This window comes from Bubalus kerabau, chromosome 4 (assembly GCF_029407905.1).
Source record: "Bubalus kerabau isolate K-KA32 ecotype Philippines breed swamp buffalo chromosome 4, PCC_UOA_SB_1v2, whole genome shotgun sequence".
Classification (NCBI taxonomy): Eukaryota; Metazoa; Chordata; class Mammalia; order Artiodactyla; family Bovidae; genus Bubalus; species Bubalus kerabau.
In genome coordinates, this window is record NC_073627.1 from 24,864,363 (window position 1) to 24,891,123 (window position 26,761).

A 26,761-nucleotide genomic window follows, 5' to 3' on the forward strand; every position below is an offset into this window, starting at 1 on the left:
GCGGGGCGGGGAGGGCGGAGCGTGGGGCGGACGGAACCACCGGGGCGGGGTGGGGAGGTAACGGGACGGGCGCGACCATGGCGCGGTGAGGGAGCGGGGGGTGGGGATCGGTCCGGGGGAGGCCTGGGACCGCTGGCTCGTGCGCCGTCTCGGCCGCCCCCCCTTTCGCTGCCGCCGCCGCCGCCGCCCCGGGCATGTCGTCCAACTGCACCAGCACCACGGCGGTGGCGGTGGCGCCACTCAGCGCCAGCAAGACCAAGACCAAGAAGAAGCATTTCGTGTGCCAGAAAGTGAAGCTATTCCGGGCCAGCGAGCCGATCCTCAGCGTCCTGATGTGGGGGGTGAACCACACGGTAACCAGCCCCTCCGAGCGCGGCCCCGCGCGTGCTCACGCCCCCCGCAGCCCCAGGGCCCTCGCTCGGCAGGCCCAGCCAGTGACGCCTGCAACCCCTAGCCAAGCCAGTTGCACGCCTACCCCACCCTTGCACGCTGTCCCAGCCTGGTGTGCCTCCCCGCGCGCCACGCGAGGCCTGGTGTCACCGACGGTGGCGTGCCGTCGCGTCCTCCCCTTCCCTCCAGCCCCTCAAGGTTCATGCGTCTGGCTTAGGGCAACCCCCGGAGCGCAGAGAGAAGGCCTGGGTGGGATGAAAGGGCTTTCATCCCCTCTTCCTCTCTTCTCACCTCGTTCCCGTTAGTTGCATTTGTTTTCCTCCTTGTTCCTTGTAATGGGCTGCCTAGCTCACTGTCCAATTGAGAGGCAAGTGGCATTAGTCTGCCTGAGTATTCCTCTGTTTGTGGTCGCTTGGTTGATGTGGCTGCTCTGAGTTTCCCCATCGTCCAGACCTCCTTACCACCAACTGGAAATCTTCTCTGGGTTTCCTCTTTTTCTTCTTGAAGATGTATCCACTGAAGAAGCACAGGCTTCCTTGGACCATGGACACTTCACTGGGGTATTCCTGGGTTAGGGGGAAGGGAGAGTGTAACCATTGAGAGGAGGTGAGGCCTGCTTATGAGGACCATTCATAGCAGAGGACCTGAACTCTGTGGGGTTCATGTCAAAGGTGTTGGCTTCTCAGGTGTTGTGCTTTCTATTGTATGTAATGATGATTAGGATAAGAGGTTCCCTGGATCCTTGGGTAGCTTTGGGATTGTCCAATAGCTCCTGTTAGGAAGTTGGAACGCTGCACAGTGTTTGAGCTGGAAGACTTTGTGTCCTGTTTGTTTGGGGTCTTCTTTCTCTTCCAACTACGTGCTTCTTGCATTCTGACCATTTCACTGAGTCCCTACACCAGAAATGAGGAGAGGAAGTATGAAGACTTGAAATGCCACTTCACCAGCCAAAAGTTTGGAATGAGGAAAATGAAGCTGATGGCTTGAGTTTTCTGTGGATATCAATCAGTTCTGTAGGCTCCCTGACTTCTCGGAGCACTTGAAATTGCCCACAAGACCAAGTGATGCCAAAGGGATGCAGGGCTAGCAGGACTTTTTGCTTTGCTTTACTGGAAGAGCCTCTGGTTGAAGATTGATGAACCATAGTCCCAGCCAGGGTTTTACCTCTAATATGGAAATGCATGAGTATGGTGAGGTCTAATGAAGACAACCAACAAGTTTTCCTGGTCTTGGCCGAGTTACTGTTTTCAAAGACCTCACTGAGGTGAAGGTCCTGGCTAGGGTGGGGAGAACCACTGGTTCTCTGTGGTCTGGCTTTATGCCTAGACCTCTGGGAGCTGTTGTTGTTCAGTCACTAAGTGGTGTCCAACTCTGCGATCTCACAGACTGTAGCCCGCCAGGCTCCTCTGTCCTCCACTATCTCCCAGAGTTTGCTCAGGTTCATGTCCATTGAGTCAGTGATGCTATCTAATCACCTTATCCTCTGCTGCCCCCTTCTCCTTTTGCCTTCAACCTTTCCTAGCATCAAGGTCTTTTCGAGTGAGTCAACTCTTCACATGGAGCTTCAGCATCAGTCCTTCCAATGAATATTCAGGGTTGATTTCTTTTAGAATTGACCTATTTGATCTTCTCTGGGAGCTGCTTTGATCCAACAGTCCAGCAGAGTTTGTTCTCTCTGCTTCCTGCTGCCTCAGGGGTCATCTGACAATACTGCAAGGGAAACTGGGTCATTAAAATGTGAACCCTATGTCCTTGCCTGGAAATCAATCCTTGATTTTGTTGTGGAGCTTGCTTCTCACTAGAAGGCATCCTGTCTCTGTGGAGAACTGGTAGTGGTCTGAAAGTCAGGACTATTACTGCTAGTTGGAAGCGACCTTGAGTCCCTTATTTTATACATGAAGAAATGAAAGCCCTGAGTGGAGAATTAGTTCACCTGTGGTCTTTTGCAGAGCAAAAAATGCAGCTCATTGTCCGCACCATGGGCTACATTGGCTGATGATGTGCTTGAATGAGAGGTCTTGTTTTATTTGCCTCCTGTTCCTTGTCCTGCCTCTCAGCCAGGTTCCAGGACAGATGGGAATCATGGTCTTCTTAGAGAACCTGAATGTATGCTCAGGTGTCTGTGCCTGTGCCTGCCAGTTCCTTGGTGTGTGTGGTACTTGGTTTCCCATAGGCAGGCAGTGAAACTCTGCTAATGAGGTATCTAAGATTCTCTTTGACTAGGCAGTCACCCTCTTTCTTTGCTAACTTTTAAGAAAGTTTGTTTGAGAGCTATCTGGGAAGGTATTGACTTTAAGCAAGACCCAAGCCTCTGGATATACTGAGCAAGCGCCTCAGGGGAAAGGTACTGGACACCGCTGTCCTTGACAGGCCCAGCTTTGAAGATCAGTTAGTCAAGAGTTTTATTGCTTCCTCTTGACCTGCAATAAGGTCTAGGATTTTGTGGGTCCCTGTGTGAAATGGAGCATCTCCTCAGAAGACTATAAAATCTTGCAGTTCTCAAGGGAGTCCGAACCACTTTGTTTTGGTGGATTGATAACCTTTCTTAGAGGTTACCTTCCTTCAGAGCCCACTGCTGCAACTTTTTGCAATCTAAGTTTATAGAAAAAAAATATCACCTTTTGTTTGTTTCTTTAGTTTCTCACCTATTTAAGCATTTAGACATTGATGGTCTCTGGCTGATGGTGTATGGTAGATGAGGGATGGATACATCTTTATCTATAGCACAAGTCAGTTACATATTCTCCCATGAGGTGGTTGATTTACTTCTGGGTGGAAAAAGAGGCCTTTGAACTCAGTATTGAAACAGGACCTCCTGTCATGGACAAGAGATGCAGCCCCTAGACTTTATGGAGGAAACAGGAAGAAAAGCTCAGAAGACTTTGAATCTGTTAGAGGAGAACTAGTAGAGAGAAACTAGTGTTTTCGTGGATGAAATACAGTTCAGGGGGCCTGGAGTTAGGGACGAGATGGCCTGGGAGAAGTATGTAGAGATCAGAGGAGGCAGACGTGGCTTGATAACCTTTTGGCCATTTCAGGAACTGGGTATGTTTGAAGCCTCACCCCAGTGATCAGAAGGAATAGGAGAGGTTGGTGGTAATTATGTTTAACCATTTGGGAAGCTGCCAGACTGATTCTTCAAAATGACTGTACTATTTTACATTTCTGCCAGTAGTGTATGTGGGTTCTAATTTCTCCAAATCCTGTCAACCCTTGTTATTGTCTTTTTTATTTCAGCCACCTTAGATTTGAAGTGGTATCTCATTGTGATTTTGTTTTCCTTTCCTAGATAGTTAATGATGCTGAATATCTTTTCATGTGTTTATTGGCCAGTTGTATATTTTCACTGGAGACATATTAAGATCCCTTGCCAATTACTTTTTTGCTCATTTTAAAATTGGGCTATTTATTTTTTTATAATTAACTTGTAAGAGTTCTTTATATATTATAGATTCAAGTTCCTTATCAGATACATGATTTGCAAATGTTTTATCCCATGCTTTGGGTTATCTTTTTTTACTTTCTTGATGGTATCTTTTGAAGCTCAAGTTTTTAATTTTGATGAAGTCCAATTTATCTATTTTTCTTTGGTTTTGATGAAGTCCAGTTTATTTTTCTTTGGTTACTTGTACTTTTGGTGTCATATCTAAGAATGCTTTGCCAAACCCAAGATCATGAACATTTACTCCTATATTTTTTTCTGAGAAAAACTCAGTCTTCTAAGAAAAACTCTTTTAGATCTAACTCTTACATTTAGATCTCTAATCCATTTTAAGTTAATTTTTTGTGAATGGTGTGAGGAACAGATTTATTCTTAAGTCTGCTCAGTTCTCCCCCACATTCTTCCCCCATTCTGTCCACACATTTTCTTTGCTTAATGCAGACCCAGAACCTCCTTTCCTTGCCTTTTCCTTTTCTCCTGCTACTTTAAAAATCTTCAGTAAATATTTCTGCCCTATGAAGCCTTTGGATGAATTTGTCCTTCAGCACACCTTCTCACCTCACAGAGAACACTGAGACTCAAAAACAGGAGCAGAAAAACCAAGGTGTAAAAAGGAGGAATAAACCCAGGGGTGGATTTGTTGGCCCTTGTGGCTCTCTGTTCTTCTCTTTTTTTTCTGGAGTTTTGATCTCACTTGGACCTCCTTGGTCTCGGGAATGCATTTCCTAACTTGTCAGGTTTTCTGATGGTGGCAGGTAACAAATGATTGCCAGTGGTGGCCAGCCCATTGCTGAGCCACCCACAGAACCCTGGCACGTGTTGGGAAGCTTCCTGGGTAGCAATTCCAATGAACGTCACACAGGGAAGTTGGAGGCTTCTGGAATCAGAAAGAAGTTCACCAGATTAGAACCGGCAACTGAATTTTCATGTCCAATCAGATCAGCATAGCGTGAACTCACTGCTCCTAAGTTCTCATACAGCTTGTTTTAGCCTCCTCATTATTTATGCTGATGGCTCATAGAGTTGATCATGTGGATAATCCCGGAACCACTTACATGGTGTGAGATACAACAGACTTACCACTCTAATATGTTCTGTTTGTCATACTACTCAAATGAGTTGCATTCTGCAAGTGCACTTCTGCTGAAAGTGAAGGAGGTTGGCCCAGAAGTGTGCTAGGTAGTAAAGAAAGGCAGATCTTCCTGAAACATTGCTTTAGTCATAGCCTTTCGCACTTCAAAGCTTTTTGTCATTCTCTTTTGTCTACCAAGTGAAGTTTATTCTTCTCTGCTGGGCTTTTAAGACTCTTTACAGTCTGGTCATAGCCTCAAACCTTAATCTTCTTTTCCATCCTCCAGACCATGAATCTTTGGCATGGTCACACCAGCTTTGCCATCTCTTTTTCCTAGTGTTAGTCATCTTTCAGTCCCCTTTTTTCTGGCCATCTGTCCTTCCATCCAGCATTTATTGTGTAACTGCTATGTGCCAGCCATTGTGCTAGGGACATAAAAATGGGTAAGATAGTCTCTTCTTTCTCAGGGCTCAGAGTCTAGTGGAGAAATCAAACGTGCAAACAAGTAATTACCCCAGTGAATGTGATAGTTAGGATATAAAGATGAACAGAGGAACAAGTGAGTAGTTCATCCTGGGAAAGACAGGGAAGCTTTCACAGAAGAAGTGTTATTTAGCCATATCTTAGATGATTCCCTTGGCTTTATTCCTTCTTCTGTTTTTGCTGCTATAGTCTATTACCTGAACTATTATGTGTGTGTATATATGTGTTCAGTCGTGTCCAACTCTGCAACCCTATGGATTGTAGCCCACCAGCCGTCCGTGGGATTTTCCAGGCAAGATTACCGGAGTGGGTTGCCATTTCCTATTCCAGGGGATCTTCTCTTCCCAGGGATCAAGCCTGTGTCTCTTGTGTTTCCTGCGTTTGCAGAGATTCACTAGCGCCACCTGGGAACTATTCTAATAGCCTTATAAATGGTCTTGCTGTCTCTTATCTTTGCCTTTTCTAAACCTCACTTGATTCCAGAATTAACTTTCTATATCATCCATCTGATCATGTGAATTCCTGGACTTAAACCTGAGAAGTCTTCCCATTGCCTACACAGATAAGTTCAAGTTATTATATAGTGGACAAATTAAGTTCAAATGCAGGCTGTGTGCCTTAGTATAGCTTTGGAGTAGTAATTTTCTCTCTGAGCCTCATTTTCCTTTTCTATAAAATGAGCATAACACTTACCTTGAAGATTATTAGGACAGAGGGAAGGAATGGAAAACACTACCTTAGTCCAGGTAGCTGCCCATAGCAAGGATTGCACAGCACAGTGTCAGCAGCCCAGGTTTTGGCACCAGCAGACCTAGGAGCAAATCCTGACTCTGCACATATTGTCTGTGTGACCTTGAGCGAAGTACCTTGAATCTTTTGCAAAAGGCAAAATCAGATTAATACTATTTCATGTGACTATTAAGTATTAGAAATACAGAATAAAATATATATATATATGTGAGATATATGATACATAATAATATAGAGAATTGACCACTCATAGGCATGCCATGAATAGAAGCAACTGTTATTTACTAATATTGATAATGTCCAAGGCCGTTCACCTGTCTTTCCTGTACTATTTCCCTCCACTTCTTCGTACCTCTGTTCTATCCTGCCGCCCTTCCCCCTGCCCTTCCCCCTTACCAAAAATGGGCAATGTACTTTTTACCTCTGAGGCTTATAGTTCCCACAGCTGGGATTCCCTTCCTTGGGTTTTGTGTTTTGTTCTTTTTTTTTGGCGAACTACCTCTTAGGCCTTTCTCACTTGTATTTCTCTATAGCTTCTTCTAGCAACCAGCTCTCCCACTCCCAGGCAGACTCAGTCTGTTTTTTTTAATTTTATTTATTTATTGGCCATGCTGCACTGCTTTCAGGATCTCAGTTCCCTGACCCGGAATGGACCCTGGGCCATGGCAGTGAAAGCCTGGAATTCCAACCACTGGGCCACCAGGGAACTCCCAGATCAGTCTTTTCTTAGTCTGCTGTTTCGTCTCCCTTTATTCATAACTCTGTAGCACTCATCACATTCTATTTGTTATTTGTTGTCTGCCTTCCCAGCTAAACAGAGACCATATCTTTTCATTTTTGTATCTGCGGCTTCTGGGACAGTAAGGGCACATAGTAAGGCTACACTGAGAGAAGTGAACTGAATACAAGTTTAGCCGAGTCTCAGATCTGGAAAGACCTTAGATGCCAGGCTGGGGAGTTAAAACTTTACCCTGAGGCTGGTGAGGAGCCGTGGAAGGTTTTTAAGCAGGGTGTAACGTGACCTCGTTGTAGGTTCTTCCAGCGTCAAGTGCTCTTGGCAACACCAGGCGGGGCATTAGGTTCCGTTCTAGCCTGATGTGTGAGCGCTGGGACTGACTCCTCTGAAACTCTGCTGTTCCGTTTGCCGCCCCTGTGTTCTGACTTACTTAAGTGCCCCTTGACTTCAAGTTTCACCGCATCGTGGGTTTGTCTCATCTCCCCAGTAAGAGGATAAGCCTCCCACTTTTCTGTGCGCAGCGCACACAGCGCTCCCTTGCTGCACACACTCTTCTCCCTAACATGAAATGAAGCATGTAGTAGGTATTTCGGCAAGTGCTGGTTCAATTGAAATTGAATAGAACTCTCTGGGGATATAAAATTTAGCACAACTAAAAAAAAATAGTACAGCTAATCCCTAGAGTGAATCATCTACATGTGGCCCAATGGAAATGAGGGTGAGTCTACACAGTTCAGCTGTATGGATTATTCAGCAATATATTGTCTGTTAGAAGTTTCCTGCTGTTGGGTTGTATAGTTGAGAATAGAGATGAGAACTAAAAACTGACCAACTTACAACTGTTCAAACTATGCCACACTTTTGAGTTACACAGAAAATTAATAATGAACAACTCTTGTTAGAATAATTCATCCTGGCTAAGAGGCAGTTGACCCCTCGCAAGTGGGTGTTTTAGTCTTTCCTAGTTCTCCCAGTAACAAGCCCTGACCATGGCATAGAGTCTTGATTTTAGCCTAACACAGATTCAATCAGTAGCAGATACCAGAACCTTCTAGTATAAAATCATACTCTTTGGGCCAGTGGTAAGTTCTTTCTAGGATGGAGGTATAAGCTAGAAAAGGAAGAATTGCATAAGAGCCATGAACTTCTTTAAATCTCAGAGCCAGACTTAATATGCCAGGAAAAAGGAAGTGGCACAGCTACCATGAATTGTTTCTGTTGGCAGGGAGACAAGAAGTGGAGTGGTTTCCTCCATAGGCATACACTTAATAATCAGGTTGTCTTGTGAGCACTCCCCGGAAAGATAACTGCAGGGTGATTTTGTGTGTGTCCGTGGTGGTTTAGCCAGTGGTGGACGTCTCAGACCTGGATGCTGGAAATTTTAAGCCTACAATTTGATCAATTTTGACAAATGTACATACCCATGGAGTCATCACCCTAAACAGCACGTAGAACATTTCTAATACCCTAGCATTGGCACCTCATGTACCTTTACAGTCAACCACACGACTGCCCGACCCAGGCTACGTCTTACTGGATTCTCTCACTATAGATTCTAGAATTTCATATAAATGGAATCATATAAGATGTACTTTTATATCTGTGCCAGTCAGTTTTGCCAGCAGTTTATTGAGGCTCTTGCACCACTGCCAACTTAACACTACTACCCTACGGCCCCTCCCCGTACACATATCCTTCGTTTCCCCAAGAGTAAATTGGGTTTTTCACCAGCTCTAGGAAGGAATGGTTTCCCCCGCCCAGTTACTGCATTAATGTGAACTTCCTCCATCCTCTGACATTTCTAAATAAAAAAGCTTTGGAACATGAAAGGGGCAGCAAATTAAATGGTATTTCCCCCCATTTATGGTCCTGGAGGAGTCCTAATGACTAGGTTATTCCCTCACTGCCGCATGGGGCCTCATTGAGATAATAGGATTTGCAAGGAAAGTATCCGGGAGACCCAAGACTGTACTCCCCCTGCCCCCTATCCATTAAGTCAGGACTAAGGTTTCCTCTCTAAATCCTGAATGCATTAGTGGCAACTGGGTTGAGGGTCAAATGTCAAATACTCTGCTGTGATGGAAGAGGACATCTGTGGCTAATTAGGCCACTAATTGGCTAAACTCGGATGGGGAAGGGCAGGAGCTGCCTTCTCAGCTCTGCACCAGTGGGAGGCCAGTTCCCTGTGCAGCCTCCAGCTCCTTGAAGGGGATGAAAGACAATGAGAAGGTTTGTTTGCAGTGGGGCAAGGCACCCCTCCCACGTCTCCCCCAGTTCAGACCAAGGCAGGACGTGGCTTTAGGAACTGGCTTGATGAAAGCAGTTAATCAGGAGAGGGAGAGTAAGTCAGTAGCCAGAGGTCTACCTCTTCTGCTCACTTTAAATTTAATTCTTTGGAGGTAAGAGTTATACACCCACATAAATCCACCCCGATTTTTTCTTGCCCCAGGCTGCTTTCTGGAGTGACCTTTAATTTGTATGAAGATGTTCAAAGGCCTCAGTGAATACTCAATGTATATTGGGTGATATTTATTCACTGATCCATTTATTTTTGCATTTGATAAATACACTTACATAGTATCCACCATATGCAAATCATGGTGCCAGGTAGCTTGTGTGGAGCCTCCAAGAGTCAGGTGGATGATCTTTGCTTAAAAAGATCAGTGATATGATCTTGCCTACTTATAGTCAAGCAGGCTTATGAGGTTTATGAGCATTAAATACAATGTGAGGGAGGCTATGAGATGGCCAGAAGAGGGATACAAACAAAGCTTCAGGAATTCCGAGATGGGAAAGAACATTTATAGTCTGGAGAATCATGAAAAGCTTCACAGAGGAGGTGGGCCTTATCAGGCGGGGAGAGTTACAATAGGTAGAGATGAAGTTGGGAACATATTAAATATTTGAAGAGAAGAACAGAAATAAAGACAAGAAGGGAATCCGCAGACATGTCTTTGGTGAGATGGTGGCATCTATGGTGTAGCATGTTATCTCTTGAGGCAGGTGGCCTGGCTGAGAACCTCATTTTCCCCTTGCTTTGCAGATCAATGAGCTGAGCAATGTCCCTGTCCCTGTCATGCTAATGCCAGATGACTTCAAAGCCTACAGCAAGATCAAGGTGGACAATCATCTCTTCAATAAGTAAGTGGCCAGCTGAGTGGGTCTTGTAGGCAGTTCTTTCCCTCAAGGCAGAGAGCCTCCCAAAACCTCACCGTCAGGGGGCAAGCAAGCACCTAGCATGGTGTGAAAGCAACACCTGGATCACAGAGCTGGAAGACTGGCTGGAAAACGTGTTCATTATGTGCCTCTCCCGCTTGTGCTGTCCTGTCATCTCGGTCCTCCATCAGCCTACCTTCAGTGTCCCTCAGGACTTGTGGCTCGCACAGGGTGATTCATCTAGGGCCAGTTTAGGTAATAGTGAGCTGCCCAGGAGCTGAGGCGTCTAGCACGAGGCTGACAGCAGTGGCCCTATCTTGATCTTAGTCTGAGGAAAGAACTGCCAGGCATGTTCCTGACCTGGGATGCAGCCAAGCTCCTTTCTTTCCAACTAGTGTGTGAACCACAGACTGAGCATGGTGCTCAGGGGTGCTATCTAAAATCTCAATTTTTTTTCCCAATTTTGCTCATTGTGGCTTCTTGGATTAAAACTGGTGTCTCAGACTTTGATGGAGCAGCCATTTCCCTTGGCACAGTTTGGAACCTCCTCTAAGCCTTGTAGAGGCTCTTTCATCCTTCTGTGGGTCACCCAAGAAATATGTGTTGTTCACACTCTCTTCCTTTCTGCATTTGAATCTTGGTTCCACTCTCCATTGTCCCACAGTACCCACCACCTCACCAGCTGACTTCTGTCACCCCACCATTCCCAGACTGTTAGCCCGGAAGAGAAGCTTGATTTGAAAACATCTATTAGTGGCCTCTCTCTGGCATAGTGAGTAATAACATCGTATTCTAGAAGCTGTCTGTCTTCATAGCTGTTACTTGCTAAGTGGCCACCTGTATAGAAGAAAAAACTGTTTCTCCTCTATTCTCACACAACTGCTTATTTCTAACACCAGATATGTGGGTTCCCCCCCACATCAAGCAATTCTGTAGGACACTAACAAGGTGTCCTGCAATTCAGTTCAGTTCTGACTCTTAGCAACCTGAAGTTAGCATCAGGTCTCAAAGATTAAGGACTGAGTCCTGCAAACTACCCCCCGACCCCCTTCAGATGCCAGTCTCGAGTCCAGGTTGTCACTTGTGCTCTGACCTATTTGCTGTATAGGTTGGAAGTTCCCACGACCCTCCCCATTGGGTTGGATTACTTTGCTTGAGTGGCTCACAGAACTCGAGAAAACAGTTTACATGCTAGGTTACTGGCGTGTCATAAAAGGATGCAACTCTGGAACAGTCGGGGGAAGAGAGGCATGGGGCAAGGTATGTGGGAAGGGGCAGGGAGCTTCCAGGCCCTCTCCAGGTGCACCACCTGCCCCAGACCTCGATGTGTTCACCAACCTGGAAGCTCCCCAACGCTGTCCTTTTGGATTTTTGTGGAGACTTTTATAACAGCATGATTGAGGAAGTCATTGGCCATTGGCAGTTGGTTCTGACTGCAGCGCCTCTCCCCTTCCTAGAAGTCAGGGGCCTGGGACTGGAAGTTCCAGCCCTCTAGTCCTGGTTGGTTCCCCTGGCCATGAGCACCCATCCTTAGAGGTGTAACAGAAGTCACCTCATCAACATAAATTCAGGTGTGATTGAAGGGGGTTTGTTACAAAGAACAAAATACACCTTTATTGCTTACCACTTAGCAAATTCCAAAGATTTTAGGGACTCTGTGCGAGAAACAGGGACAAAGACTAAATATGTATTTGTTATTACGTTCAATATCACACCACTTAAGGAAGGAGAGGCAGCCCTAACCTCTGGGACAGGAAAAGGGGTTCTGTGCCAGAGGTCAGGGCTCAGGAGTCGACTGTGTACCACATTGTACCAGGGGTCCGTGGTGTCCACCACCGCATTGACATTTTGGCCTAAAGTGAACTTCCAATATCTTTGTTTTTTTCTTTTTTTTCTTTCTTTTCACTGATTCCTTTTGTCTTTTCAACAACTGTTTATGTGCTAGTTATTAGACTGCAGTGCTGTTTACTATGAGACAAGGACCTGCCTTCATGAGAAGCCTCTACTTTTTATTTCCTTGAAGTCTCTCATCCTGGAGTAATCAGAGGGACATATTTCTTTTTTTTTCCCACCTCAGTTTTATTGAGATATATTTGATATACAGCACTGTCTTAAGTTTGAGGTGTCCAGCATGATAATTTGACTTATATAATTCATGAAGTGATTGTCACAGTAAATTTAGTGAATATCCATCATCTCATATAGATATAGAATTAAAAAAAAGAAAAAAATTTTTTCCTTGTGATGAGAATAGAGGGACGCATTTCTGAAAGGGAGTTCCCAAGCAGGTGGCTCTTGTCAAGATGGAGGGTTTGGAGGAGGCATCCCTTCAGGTAATTCTCTTCCCTCCTGGACGTCTATGCATTGACTGAGGAGTGGGGAGGACGTAGATTGGTGCCAGCAGCCAGCAAACAAGGCTTCGTAAAAAGATAGGATCCCGGTCAGTAGACTTAGGAAAGCACCCACCCCTTCCATCCCAGTGGAAGCCAAGGGCAGGACGTCCTGGGTGTAACCATTTTCAGGATGTGTTGATAAGAGCCTCCGCAGAGGAGAGGGGTCCTTTGATGAGAAAAGGCTTTCCCTTTAGCAATCAAACTGACATTTACCTCACAGCAGCTGTTCACATGCAGCCACCTTTCTGTAGCAAGTTCAGCACTTATGAAGGAGGGCGCACACGCAGTCTCACTTCTCTGCAGGGAAGGTTTTTTTTCCACGAAGGTTTTTTTTCCACTTCAGTGTAAGTTTTATGGAAAGATAGCATATACTCAGCAAAAGTACACAAGTCATAAATATACAGCTAGAGTAATTTTTTACAAGGAATTAAGGAATGTGCACAAGGAATGTGAAGTTTTTAACCTTAACATGCTCAGAATCACCTGGAGTGTGTGTTAAAAATGCAACTTTCCAGACTTACCTCCAGAATGTTGGGGGCTACATTTTAAGCACTGCAGATTGTTCCGATCCAGGTGACGTGTGGACCACAGCTTGAGAAGCCCTGATGTATGAATTAGAGGAGCAAGGAGTTCACAGAAACATGTCTCTGCTTTTCCCCAGAGAGAACCTCCCCAGCCGCTTCAAGTTTAAGGAGTACTGCCCCATGGTGTTCCGAAATCTCCGGGAGAGGTTTGGGATTGACGATCAGGATTACCAGGTATGGAATGTCTTTGCAAAATCAGGAGGGTTAGGGAGTGGGAGGCAGGGGGCGGTAGGGGGCTGGTCAGGAAGCCACAGGACAAGTGGAGGAAAAAAATGTGCTACTGTTCTTGTGCTGTGTCTTCCTATCAGGTCTCACTCCACCCAGGCAGTCTTTGTCCAGTGCTGGTGGGCTCTTGGGGGAATGAGGGCCTTAGAAGTACTTCTGATGGTGCCTCCTAGGTTCAGGCTCCCCTCCCTCAGAGGGAGCGCAGGTGGAGGGAGAGGGGTCTGTGGAAGCTGCTTCATTTTAGTCTGACATTCCCAGTCTAGGCTGAAGAACCCTTCTCCTCCATAGTTTGACTTAAAAGAGAGAGAATTGTTGCTAGCAGGAGATGAGGCCTCTTAAAGCAGATAAGACAGATTAGAAAAGGAAGACTTCAAGGGTAGTGTAACTTCTTGCCAGATATGAGTGCCACCTCCTAAACTTGTCCTCTGTCCTGACTTTGGAAGGGGGCTAGGCATGCAGTGCAGGAAGCTGCCCCTTTTAGGGGGTGATCGTGTCACAGAGGCCTTTGACCTATTGGGAGGAATCAGTCCCAATCAGTCCCAATCAGGGACATTCTAGTGTGACTCACCATCTGTGGCTTCTGTTACTTCTCCACCTAGCACCTTCCTTGGACTTCTTCCCCTGGCAGACAGCCTGGTGATGAAGGTGGGAGAATTTTCCACTTCACTTGTGTAGCAGTAAAAAATATAGCTGATTTTCAGTTGTCTGTTGGGGGAAAGAGGAATGTACAGCCTAGTGAAATATAAAATGGATGCCCGCATCTTGGATAATACTGTCATTCCTCCCACCCCGCTCCTGGAAAGTCTTTCACAGAGTAGACCACAAGAAGCAGAGTCTCCTCCCCTCTCCACCAGCTCCAGGGGGCCTCCTGAGGAGGAGGGATGGGGACGTGAGAGGCAGAAGGGATGCCAGGGCCTTGAGCAATCAGGAACGGTCATGTCCAAGAGGTGGTGGGCCGCCCTCCAGCCCCTCCCGTTGGGACCAAACCCTGAACTGTCATGCCCTGATCAGAGCACGAGGTTTTCTGAAAACTTCTTGCCATTAGTGCAACCCTAGGTTGTTGGGGTATCTCCTTCCACGGTGGCTCTTTCCCTTCCCTTTGGCCATCTAACCACATCTTGTTTATTTCTCTAATAGTCTTGTGGGCAAATAATTGTGCTCAAGACTGGAAGAGGGGCAGGGAGGATGGTGTTCAGGGAGGGGACTCTGCTCTGAGACTACCAGTGACTGAGAGAGGCATCTCCTGGAAATGAGGCAGGGGTGGAACTGCTCTTGTCCATCCTCTGTCTTCTGATCTACCAGAGGTCTTTTCCAGGCATCTGGTTGGTGAACACATTCTTTTGGTTGACTCACACCTTCCCCTACTCCCTCCCTGCTTGAGGGTTCTCCTGCTTCAGATTCTGATAGGAGTGGGGCCCTGGGAGGAGCAGGGACAAAGCCAGAAAAGCTCCCCAGATCTGCCTCCCAGCTCTGCGCAGACAGGCAGGAGTTTGAGGTGAGGGGAGAGGTGTTGGGCAGAGCAGTGAGGACCAGCTTCCTGCCTTAGGAAGAGATTTCTAGCATGAGGGTACATAACAGAAAATAAAGACAACTCTATCCACTCCTTCTTTATGCTTGACTTCTTGAGTATTTCCTAAGCTTTGTCTTCATCACCCCCAAGAGACTGGGACATCATCTCGGTCTGCTCCCTTGTGTTCCAGGTGAGGAAACTCAGGAGTAGAGAAGTGCAGTGGTTCTCCCACGGTCACCGTACCTGTGAGCGTCAGGATTAGAGCCCAGGCCCCTAACATCCGAGGCTGAGTTTTAGGTTCTAGAGCAGCTCTCTAAGATCAGAATGAAAAGAAGTATTTCACAGTCGGTCCTCTTCTCATTACAGTCAAGGATTAGGAGCAGGTGGTGAGGAACAACTCATGTCTCTCTTAAGGAAGACTTGGGAGAGACGTGAATTTCCCAAGAGAAAGGGGGCAGGTAAGGTCTCATCTGCCTCAGTGCTATTGGCTTCAGAGCAGTCTGGCCCATAAGAGAATACTCAGAGTAAAAGTCAGAGTCCTTGTTTCCCCTCCCAAGACCAGCTTTTGTCTTGGTCCATCAGAATTCAGTGACACGCAGCGCCCCCATCAACAGTGACAGCCAGGGCCGGTGTGGCACACGATTCCTCACTACCTATGACCGGCGCTTTGTGATCAAGACTGTCTCAAGTGAGGATGTGGCTGAAATGCACAACATCTTAAAGAAATACCACCAGGTATGGTGAGTCGTGAACCTCAACAGCAGAGGATGGGTTGGAAGAGGGAGAGGAGCCTCCGGTAGAGCTTCCTGGGGAGGGCTGGGTCCTCTCTGGTAATGGCGGGTGCTTCCTGATAACCAGGCACTTGCCCTCCCTTGGGGCTGTGTTTCTGTGGGGTGAAATGCCTCCTTGAGAAAAAGAAGAAAGAAATGATGGTGTGTTATGGGCGCAGTCCCAGTTGACCAGCTGTTTCTCCTCAGAGTTGGGGAGTTTTCACCCTCTGGCACCTGCCTCATTTCTTCTGAGAGAGGTCCTGTCGGCTCAGCAGGGCTGCGGCTTTTCCCATTCCCTCTCGCCTCTCTTCTGGAACCTGTCTGTGGGAAAAGCAGGGGGTGCCTGTCTGAAGCCTGCCTGGGTCTTCAGGGAAAACTGGCTTCTCTGTGGGCACCTGAGAGGTGGTGCAGGGGCCCTCTGGCATTTGGGGAGTTAGAGCAGAAAACTCTGGGGTCTGGCACGAGCAAGAGTGGTGAGTGCGAATCCATTCTGTTTCCCCAGACGGCTGCCTCACAGCCCTGCCTCTGCACCCCCTCTCTCCCCTCTGGCTTCCCATATCGGGCTGGCAGAGAGGATGCAAGGCCGGGATCAGTGATTTTCCTGCAGAATCCCAACCGTATGAAACCAAAGGGGCTCTGCACGGCCTGCTCAGCCTCTCAGTCTGCCTTCTAATTGGGGGCAGGGGTGGCCTTGCCTTTTGCAGGTCTGAGGAACCCCATGACTTCATAGAATCTGGTTTGGAAGCCACTAGTCTAGAGGCTGGAGAAGGCAATGGCACCCTACTCCAGTACTCTTGCCTGGAAAACCCATGGACAGAGGAGCCTGGTAGGCTACAGTCCATGGGGTTGCACAGAGTTGGACACAACTGAAGTGACTTAGCAGCAGCAGCAGTCTAGAGGCTGGACTTCCCTTGTAGCTCAGTCAGTAAAGAATCTGCCTGCGATGCAGGAGACCTGGGTTTGATTCCTGGGTTGGGAAGATTCCCTGGAGAAGGAAATGGCAACCTACTCCAGTATTCTTGCCTGGAGGATCCCATGGACGGAGGAGCCTGGCAGGCTACAGTCCATGGGGTCGCAAGAGTCTGGACGGCGGAGTCTGGCAGGCTACAGTCCGTGGGGTCGCAAGACTTGGACACGACTTAGCTACTAAACCAGCACCAGTCTAGAGGCTGGAATCCCAGGGGGCATGTGAGCCTGGGAAGAGCCCTGTCTGTCCCGGCACCTTCACCTGTCCCTTTCCTCCCTTCCTTTCTAGTTCATAGTGGAGTGTCACGGCAATACCCTTTTGCCACAGTTCCTGGGCATGTACCGCCTGACCGTGGATGGTGTGGAAACCTACATGGTGGTCACCAGGAACGTTTTCAGCCATCGGCTCACTGTACATCGCAAGTACGACCTCAAGGTAAGAGCTCTGTGTTTCCCAGCTCTGTGGCCCTCTCTCCCTGAGGCCTGGAGGGGCTGCAGCTGCAACTTCCACGTGTTGGGAAAGCCGGGGCATAGGTTTTGGTGTGGATAAGTGGCTCTAGAGTTGGTACTCCTAACCCACTTGAGCCAAAGGCTGTCTCATGTCCGGGTGACAGTGACAGGAGGTTATTCAAGCCCCAAACGTCCCCTATTTATGTGCAGTGAATGTTCTTCATTTCCTGTCAGGGGGATGTGCACACCGAGGGCAGCAGGGCGGGGACAGGCCATGGCACACACACCCTGGCGGCTGTCCAGGCCTCGTGGATGGTGCACAGGCACATTTCTAGACACAGTGAGAAACACACTTGTGCCTGTGAACCGCAGTGCTCCGCTGTTCCCGAACCTGGCTTCCTGACCCGGGTCCCTCAGACCCCTCTCCCTCTGTCTGCCACGGCTGCACTGGCCTCCTTTCTGCTCCACGGTGCCCATGCTCTCCACACCCCCAGCATCTCACAGAGGCTGCCTGCCATTGTTTCCCTCCCTGCCCTCTTCTCCATGTCCACCTTCCTCCACCTAATCACTTCCTACTTAGCCTTTCAAGCTCAGCTCAAATATCACTAATTCCAGGAAGCAGGCTTTGGCCAAACCCCTATCTAGTCTAGACCCCGGGCCTGTACTGCATGCTGTACAGGTGAGAGCGTCCTGCCTTCTCACCTGTACCACTTTGCACTATTTTAATTAATGGATTAATTAACTGTGTAACTCCTGCTTACTGTCTGTCTCCCCTGTTAGAAGGAGAGCTCCTTAAGGGCAAGGACTGAATCTCTGTTCAGCCCTATTTCCTGAGCACGGGTCTGGTTCTAGTCAGAGCTCTGTACACAGTCTGTGACAGAGGAAGTGAACAAGTTGCTGCCTCCTGGCCCCTAGGAGTCTAACCAGTCTACCTGAGTTCACCTGCTGCCTCGCCCTAAAGACTGGTCCATGTTTTTTTCGCTCAGCGGAATCTGCCTCAGCTTGGACTTCTCCTGACAGCTCTTATCCTTTCAGGGTTCTACTGTTGCCAGAGAAGCGAGTGACAAGGAGAAGGTATGTGGGGTCTGTGCTCATCACTTGTGGAATGGGTCACTTGGAATCAGAAACACCTCCCACCCCTGCGGTCCCTTCCTCCGCTGCCGTCCAGCCTAGTTCCTAGACATGCAGTCTGTGGGTGTGAAGTACTGTGTCTCTAAGCTCCTGCCTGTCCTCATCCTTGGCCTAGGCCTTGGTCACCAGCCTTTCACCTTTGCCCTTGCTGGGTTCTTCATAGTCCTAAAGGGCTGGCAGCTTCCATCTCAGCCCAGCCTGAATCAGTGAGTGGCTCTTGAGCCCTGAGCTCGAGGTAGCTCAAGCCTGGTGGTCCAGGCCCAGAAGGAAGTCCTTTGATCAGCCCTCATTGTCTGACTCCTGCCACATACTTGGCATTCTGCCTGTCCGAAGCTGGGACTGGAGACTCCTGGACAGAGCTGTTGATCAGCAGGTTGGCCGTCTTTGTGCCAAGGACCCTTTCCTCTCCTGTATCATTACCCACAGCCTTGCAGGTGAACAAAGCAGGCCACCAGCCTAACACTGCTATCGCTCTCTCAGGCCAAGGACTTGCCAACCTTCAAAGACAATGACTTCCTCAACGAAGGGCAGAAGCTGCACGTAGGAGAAGAGAGTAAAAAGAACTTCCTGGAAAAACTGAAACGGGACGTAGAGGTATGTACTTACCCATGATTTTACTTTGGTTGAGCTCTTGTCCCCAGAACAGAAGCCTCCTTAACCTTAAGGAAAATTGAATTCACCACTTCCAGGAGTGTGGACAAGAGGAAGGTGGTGACTTGAGCTGTGTGGGTAGTTACTGCGTCTAAAGCTAGTGCAAGTACACATTCCATTTGGGAGGACACAGTCTGCGCTGGCCGAACCTGTGCACCTCAGTTTGAAGTGCTTTCCCTCATTTCTTCTCTTGTCTGTTATAACCTCCTTTTGAAACTCCTCTGCAAGCTTCCTTTCTGGTGTTATCCCCATAGTGGAGGAGGCATCCAGGTGTCAGAGTGACAGGAAACCAACTATTAAGACCCACCAACCGTGCCTTTCTCTGGCTCAGATTCTCCACTTGCCTTGCAACTTTCTGGTTGGCAGGGGACTTCCTGTGGAGAAGTTCTTTGGAGAGGACACGTGCTAAATAATGAGTGTGATATCTGTACCACTTGATAACTTGGTGCCTCCTATTTTAATAAATCGGGAGCCTGTTCATTACAACCAAACTGTATAAACTTTAGAAAATGTTTTTTTTTATTGTGGTAAAATATGCGTAACATAAAATTGGCCCTCTGAGACTGGTTCCGAGTGGCGTTCAGCACATTCACATGGTTGTGCAGCCACCGCACCATCCATCTCCAGAACCTTTCATCTTCCCAGGTGAAAAGTCTGTACCCGTTGCCTCCTCTTCCTTGCCCCCGGTAGCCCCATCCTACTTTGTGTTTACGAAGTCGACTGCTCTAGGGATCTCTTATGAGTGGGTCATACTGTGTTTGTCCTTTGTGTCTGGCTTACTTCACTTGTTCTTTGGAAGGACTGATGCTGAAGCTGAAACTCCAGTACTTTGGCCACCTCATGTGAAGAGTTGACTTATTGGAAAAGACTCTGATGCTGGGAGGGATTGGGGGCAGGAGGAGAAGGGGACGACAGAGGATGAGATGGCTGGATGGCATGACTGACTCGATGGACGTGAGTCTCAGTGAACTCCGGGAGTTGGTGATGGACAGGGAGGCCTGGCGTGCTGCGATTCATGGGGTCGCAAAGAGTCAGACACGGCTGAGCAACTGAACTGAACTGAACCGAATGTCTTCAAAGATCATCCATCCATTTTGTGCTTTTTGTCAGAATGTCCTTCCTTTTTTCTGAGGCTGAATAATATTCTGTTGAATGCATGTACCACATTTTGTTTACCCATTCATCCATTGATGGACACTTGGTCTCTAGTTAAGATTAAGTAGTTAATCTAGTTAGACGTCTCCAGAGAAGCAGAGGAGGATGTAGATAGATAGATATTTACTATAAGGAATTGGCTCACAGGATTATGGAGGCTGACAAAAGTCCCAAGATCTGTCTGCAGTTGGCCAGCTGGAGACCCAAGAGAGCTGATGGTGTAGTTTTAGTCCAGAGGCCAGCAGGCTTGAGATGCAGGAAGAACTGATGTTTTTTCAGTCTGTGTCTGAAGGCAGGAAGAAGACTGATGGCCCAGCTCAGAGGCAGTTAGGCAGGAGGAGTTCCCTTTTACTCATAGGAGAGTCAGCCTTTTTATTCTTTTCACCCTTCAACTGACTGAATGAGGCCCACCTACCTTAGGGAGAGCAATCTGCTTTATCAGTTTATCGATTCAGATGTTAATCTCATCCATGAGCACCACCCCAGACACATCCAGGATAACATTTGACCACATTTTTGGGCACCCAGTAGTGTAGTCAAGTTGACACATAAAATTAATCTTCACTCATCGTTGTGAATAATGCTGCTGTGAACGTGGGTTTTACAAACTTCTCTTTGTTAGCAACCTTTATCTTAGCCACCCCCTATTGTGGTTGTCATTCCATGCTCTTTGTTCTTCTCCAGGTTATGGAGTCCTAGCTCAGGAGACTCAAGTAGAGTGCTGCTCCCAATGCTTGTATGGATGAGGAATGCGCAGTGCAGCATTCCATTCTTTCCTCCAGCTCACCGTGGCCTCTCAGTCCCAGATGGAATTGCCTCTTCCCTCTTCGTGCAGGGCTCCCTCTGCTTTTACTCCTGCAGGCTGTACCTGCCTGACTTGTCTTCATTCACTAGGATCAGCCTCGACTCCTTTCCTCAGGGAGGCCCTCTTCCCACTGCTGGACTCACACAGCTCCTTGCCCTGGTGGAGTGACTGTCTTTACCAGTAGACATCGAACTTGTCCAGGGCAGAGACTCTGATGTCTTGTTCTCTGCTGTGTTTCAGAGTGGGAGAATTAAGTTGAAGGAGTGCCTTTTCTCCCCTTTCCAGATGCAAATCTGCCACGCCAGATGTCCCATGTTAACCTCTGCCTTCCGCCTTTCCTTCCCCCACCTCCCTAGTTCCTGGCCCAGCTGAAGATCATGGACTACAGCCTGCTGGTGGGCATCCACGACGTGGACCGGGCAGAGCAGGAGGAGATGGAGGTGGAGGAGCGGGCCGAGGATGAAGAGTGTGAGAACGACGGCATGGGTGGCAGCCTGCTCTGCTCCTACGGCACGCCTCCAGACAGCCCGGGCAACCTCCTCAGCTTTCCCCGGTTCTTTGGACCTGGGGAATTTGACCCCTCTGTTGACGTCTATGCCATGAAGAGCCATGAAAGTAAGTAGGAGCCTGTGCCTGCCAGGCCCCTCCAGCCCTCCTTCCACCCCCTGCTTCAGGCCTGTTGTTCAGATGCCCTGTGGGTGCCTGAGCCTCCACCTTATTAACTGCTGACTCTGGCCTCTTTTTGCCTCCGGCTGCCATCCAGGGTCACCACCAGTAACTCTGTCTTCTGGGGCCCTGGGGTCCTTCTCTCAGGCCTTTCTTCACCTCTGTGCATGTCCTGGATAGCTGAGGCCTGGTTGGCTCAGGTTCATGGGAGGGACAGAGCCTCCTAAACAGTGTCATGTCAACCCCACAGGGTAGCTGTGAAGATCAGATAAGATGAGAGCTATGAAAGCTTCTAAGAAGGACTCCATGGGTCATTTCTTTTCTCAGATTCAAAATGACAGGGATGAATCTGGATGTCGTATTTGAAAGGTTAAGGACACAGCTGCTTTCTGCCCTTGTCCCTGCCTCTTCCTCCTTTCCTGCTTCTTCTCCCCCTTAAGGTGCCCCCAAGAAGGAGGTGTATTTCATGGCCATCATTGATATCCTCACGCCATATGATGCTAAGAAGAAAGCTGCGCACGCTGCCAAAACAGTGAAACACGGGGTGAGTTCTCCCCGTCTCCGTCTAGGCCCGGGTGGCAGGCCCTCAGGCCCCCAGGGGGCTCCTGCTCAAAGGAGACTCTCCTGCCCCTTGGCCCTGCCTGGGTGCCTTGTGTTCTCTCTTTGCCATCTACACCCCGTCCCCACGCTGCAGCTGGCTGAAATGCCCAACTTGTTTTTCCCCAAGTTCTCTGGCTCCTTTCCCTCATGCTGCTGGGCATGTCGTGCATCTTGTTGACTGCCAGTAATAGCTTTGTTTACATGCCATGCTGCTCCCCAGAGGCCTGTTTCCCCATGGGCTTCAAGCTACTGTTCTCCAAATGGGCCCCCACAGAGCTCTGGAGCCTCTCTGCCGCCTCCCCACTGCCTTGTTCTTGCTTCAGTGGGTGCAGCCCTGGGATTGTGAATCAGCAAAGCAGGGCCAAGGCACTTCTGAGACACGGAACGATTTCTCCAGGTGGCCCGCCCAGCTGGGGGCGGGGCAGAGCCACCTCCTGATACGGGCCTCTGTGTATTACAGGCGGGGGCCGAGATCTCGACTGTGAACCCTGAGCAGTACTCCAAGCGCTTCAACGAGTTCATGTCCAACATCCTGACGTAGTTATCTTCTACCTTCAGCCAGAGCCAGCGTGCTGAATGTGGGGTCGGGGAATGGAAGAGAGAGAAGGTGTTATCTGGGCTAGATGGGAGGGCGGGGAGCAGAGTGGGGGTCGGGGAGGGCTTTAGCAAGGTGACTGCAGCCTGTGACACTGAGAGAGACTCCAGCAGGAGGGGAGAGGATGTGCCATGCGTGTGTGTGCTCACAGGATGTAGCCTCATCTGCTTACCCTTGATTCCCCCCTTGACCTAGGTTAAAAAGGTGTTTCCTTTTTGTTGCCTTGTAACATCGTAAGATACCTTGGGGCTAGAGATGATTTTCTGGGTTTATTTGGGTTTTGTTTCTGAAATTTCATTGCTCCAGATTTGCTATTTATGATTTATGTCATCACCCTATCCACCATCCCCGTCCCTGCCCTGCTCTCCGTTCCCTCAATTAAAGAAGCACCCACAGACCCAGCGAAGGGTCCTCTCAGAGCAAAATGCTCTGGTGCCAGAGGAGAAGAGGTTAGACACCTCGGCCCTGCTGCGTTTGATCTTGTCTGGTTGACTTTTAGTTTCATGGAGTATTGTGCACAGCTTCCTCTACCTGTCTGGCCTCGGCTCCAGGTGAAATGTTACATAGTTCCTCCATCTAAACGCTGTCCCTCCCAAAGGCGTGCTCCAGGTCAGCATCAGGCATCTTGGAGCAGAATCAAAGAGCTCAGAGGGGAATGAGTTCATCCTCACGGGATGGTCAGGGGTGGGGGACCGCTGGTTCTCAGAGAACCCCATGATCATCACCCAAGCCCCGGGCTCTTTGCGGCCCCTGGAGTGCAGACATCATCTCTGTGAATGAAGCCTGTCTCCCACTGAGTCAAGAGGAACTAGAAAGCACCTCTGGATATAACAGGACCCTCATGCTTACATAGTTATTTCCCCTTGAGAAAACTCTAGAAAAGCTGATGAGTATCAAATGAGGTCTTGTGCCCTCCATCCATTTGCTTCCTTCAGATCTCCCAGGCATTCTCGTTTGTAGGTGAGCTTTTAGCTGGGGCCTGGGGCGCTCCTTACAGAGATACCTCTTCAAGCCCCAAGGCTTCCATGCAGTAATGTGTTGCCTGGATGGTTGTGGCCAGCAGGAATGATGTACCCCACCCTCCCCTTTGGAGTGTGCCACCCAAGCCTGAGGTTGCTTCTAAGTCACTTGAGGATCTGACCTGGGAAATACAGTTTGGAGGCCTGATGTGCAGTTCAACCTGGCCTAGCCTTGGAGCTGTGTTTCCTTGATGCATAGACTTTTTGCATACCTGCCACCACAGGCCTCCTCAGGAGTGGCATCTGGCTGCTTCCTTCAGGATCTCTACCACCTTCTGAGCCTGCTACTGAGGCCTCAGAACTGCGTCCTTTTGTGAGGCCATCAGAGCAGTCTGGCCTTGTCAGGAGAGAAAACAACTCTGTGCTGGGGGAGGTACATTCCTGCGTCTTCTCACCTCCTTACCAGGAACTGGGGACTTGGGATGAGATGTGGTGAAACTTGTAGATAACTCTGCAAATGGAAGGGAAGTTTGTGGAACCATTTTGAATGAATGGATTGGCTTCTTTGGCTTTCTTCAACCTGGCCAAGCTCAGCTTCTGAAGCAGGAACCAGCAACATCTCTGTGCCCCATGCACAGCATTTAGGTCAGGGAGGAATGGAAACTATGTTCTTGGACTCTACTGGGCTGTCGGAACCCTTTTGGAGAGGCAAATGGGCCAGACAACTGCCCTGGCCCCCGAAAGGGGCTGTAGGTATCTCTGGACGTCAGCAGCAAGACCACGAAGTGACTTGGGGAACTTGTACCAAGTGGCTCATGGAGAAAACAGATTTCACTTAGGGAGGGGTTAGTAGGAATAATGTCTGGACTTGATTTCCCCATCTTCTAATCAAGAATGAAAATTTGAATCTGCTCCTGGTCGGGCCCAGCAACTCCCGAGCTTGGCAGGCTGACCTCTCGGGGCCTCCACAGCCCTGGGCTCTCTCCAGCTTCCTGCCATTTGGTCTGGTGATCATGTCCCTCATAATGTGTATGAAAAGTGTAACCAATTGTTCCCAGTTAAAGGTGAGCTACCAGATATCTAACTTCTTTAACATTGAGTTTTTGTGGGGTGTGTTTTTTTTTTTTTTGTATATTGTTTACATTTTGAGAGGTAGCATTCTGTTTTAAATGCTCTTTTTGTTTTTCTGACAGTATTGTTGACTGGGTCAAAACATTTAAGCTGTGGTTTGGTGGATTTTAAATTTTTTTTAAAGTTCATTCTCTGTGCTATCTTCAAAACCTTGGGTTTGGTCCTTTAATTCCTTTGGCATTCAAATATCTGAAAGCTATTTATCTTGGTTTATACAAGGTTTTTCTCTTCTTTTTGTTAAGGATGAAGATGTTAAATTTGGTTTGCAGTTTGAATGTAGAGAAAGTGAAGTGATCCCCAAATTTTTGTCTGTCCCTGCTTTTTTCCCAGTCCTACCATGCCTTGTCTGGGCAGTAGAAGGTGTCCAGGGGCAAGTGACTACCCTCACCATCACTCTGAAGCTAAGAAGAAAAGCTGAATGGTTTTATGGCATCCCAGAATAATTTGGGGTCTCGTAAGAACAAAGGCATAAGAATAGGACGCGGCTGCCTGGATGGGGCCTGGTTGGGGATAAGGGAGGATTCTTCTCCATTCTCTCCCTCTACCACTTAACCAGTCACAGCTCTTCCCATCCTGCCCCTCTTCTTCTGAAAGTCTGTGCTGAGAAAACTCTCATCTCCCAGGTCTCCCCACCAAAGCGAGAGTTCCCCTGAAAACTCCACCTCAACCACTAGAAGGCGGCCTCTGGCCCTTGTTCCTGTTAATGAACCACTGAGTCTTCATCCCCCAGTACGAGCTCCTTCCCTGTGCCTTCCAGCGTGGGGGCTACGGGGCAGGCTAGGAAGCCAGCAGTTCCAGGGGCACAGCCCAAGGCAGCGCTCGATGTCTCCTTATTTAGCTCAGGGGTTACTGGTCTGTGGCACGTGCTACAAGTCGCCCCTGTGGCTGAGTGGCACTCCGTAGGTCCCCACTACAGGCAGCTTATCCTCCCTGCTCCCTCTTCCTCCTTGCGTTCCTCTTGCCTGTTTAGGCCTCACACAGGTTCCCTGGTAGTGCTCAGGGCTTGGGACTACATGCTCCTGCCCTACTTTCCCCTCTTCACAGTCTGCCAGGGTCTGCCCAGAGAGGTGGACCAAAGACCCAGGACTTTTCTCAGTAGCCAATCCCACCCTCCTCTAATTGTCTTTTTATCAAGTTGAAGAGAAAATTTCAGCAATACCCAGCATTTGAGCTACTCAAATGTTAGGGGCCAGAAGGGACGGTGTGTTTAAAACCACCCTTAAAAGGCTCTGGCCTTAGACCTGTGGCTCCCCCAGTTCCAGGGACCCCACATCTTTCTGGCAGAAATGTGGGGAGGGGGCTCCAACCTGAGCACAGGAATCAAAGGGAAAACATTCAAACTGCCCCCAAATCTAGCCCTGGCCTTCTGAAATGTGACACTTACAAAAAGTGTCTCCAAAGGGAAGAGGAGACCTGGCTGTCCCTGGCAATCCTTTGGAGGCTGGGGGAGGAAACTTCCAGAGGAGTCCCTTCTCCTTGCTCAGAGCCATTTTGGGAGGAAGTGGGAACCAATAGCCTTTGGGGGTAGGGCCTGGTGCCACTCAGCACACCCAAGCATCAGGTCAGGTCATTGTAGTAAAAAAAATGTGAAGTTTAGATTCAGCTTTTGGGGGAGCAGGATAAACTACCACCCTACCACGTGTGTGACTTCTCAATTTCCCACTGCAATTTCCATTTTTTTAAATAGGAATTTTCAAACCCCTGTGCTTGTCTAATGTCTGCTCGGAACAATTCGAGACCCTGTTACTGTTTTAAGATGCATGCATGTTAGAAGATGAATCTCCAACCCGGGGAAAAAAATAAAACTCAAAAAAGCTTTGTGTACACACCTGTTATATGTGAGTCCTTTGGAAATAATCCTTTTATCTTTTTCCTAATTAGAAGGTTTTGGTCTCAGTTTCAGGGACTGCTTGGGCTAAATCTGGGCTTGAGTTTGAGTAAGTCAGGACCTTTGGTCACTCATTTTCAAATGCTGTTAATAAGCAGTGACTAAGGTGGTGCTTAAGAGACATGGATTCAGTAGGTGGGTTTGGAAGATCCCCTGAGGTGGCAATGGCAACCACTTCAGTATCCTTGCCTGGAGAATCCCATGGACAGAGCTTCCAGGCGGGCTACAGTCCATAGGGTCACAGAGTCAGACA

At 48.4% G+C, this 26,761-nt stretch overlaps 1 protein-coding gene and 1 long non-coding RNA gene across 3 annotated transcripts; one reads left to right on the top strand and one right to left on the bottom strand.

The window, feature by feature from the left end:
- The first annotated feature begins 64 nt into the window (after positions 1-64).
- Positions 65-26,448, top strand: PIP4K2B (phosphatidylinositol-5-phosphate 4-kinase type 2 beta). 2 transcript variants are annotated; one of them, XM_055576031.1, is made up of 10 exons: positions 65-353; positions 9,917-10,014; positions 13,084-13,180; positions 15,324-15,476; positions 16,767-16,913; positions 17,963-18,001; positions 18,539-18,652; positions 21,026-21,284; positions 21,776-21,879; positions 22,396-26,448. In XM_055576031.1, the coding sequence occupies exons 1-10, from the start codon at positions 195-197 to the stop codon at positions 22,474-22,476; spliced, it is 1,251 nt and encodes a 416-aa protein (XP_055432006.1). In that variant the 5' UTR covers positions 65-194; the 3' UTR covers positions 22,477-26,448. The 2 variants fall into 2 exon arrangements, with proteins under 2 accessions (XP_055432006.1, XP_055432007.1); XM_055576032.1 differs by lacking the exon at positions 65-353 and adding an exon at positions 8,903-9,102.
- On the bottom strand, positions 11,999-15,295 carry LOC129649059 (uncharacterized). Its single transcript, XR_008712949.1, has 5 exons — positions 14,985-15,295; positions 13,800-13,936; positions 12,944-13,024; positions 12,636-12,759; positions 11,999-12,446 (listed from the first exon to the last, which is right to left on the bottom strand). It is a non-coding gene; the product is annotated as an uncharacterized LOC129649059 (long non-coding RNA).
- Positions 26,449-26,761: the final 313 nt, after the last annotated feature.

What these genes read in the sequence shown, in the direction of transcription:
- PIP4K2B (XM_055576031.1), top strand. Translation starts at nt 195, where the DNA reads ATGTCGTCCAACTGCACCAGCACCACGGCGGTGGCGGTGGCGCCACTC. An exon ending in ATCGCAAGTACGACCTCAAG is followed by an intron (nt 16,914 to 17,962) that starts GTAAGAGCTCTG and finishes TTATCCTTTCAG; the next exon opens with GGTTCTACTGTTGCCAGAGA. An exon ending in AAGCGAGTGACAAGGAGAAG is followed by an intron (nt 18,002 to 18,538) that starts GTATGTGGGGTC and finishes TCGCTCTCTCAG; the next exon opens with GCCAAGGACTTGCCAACCTT.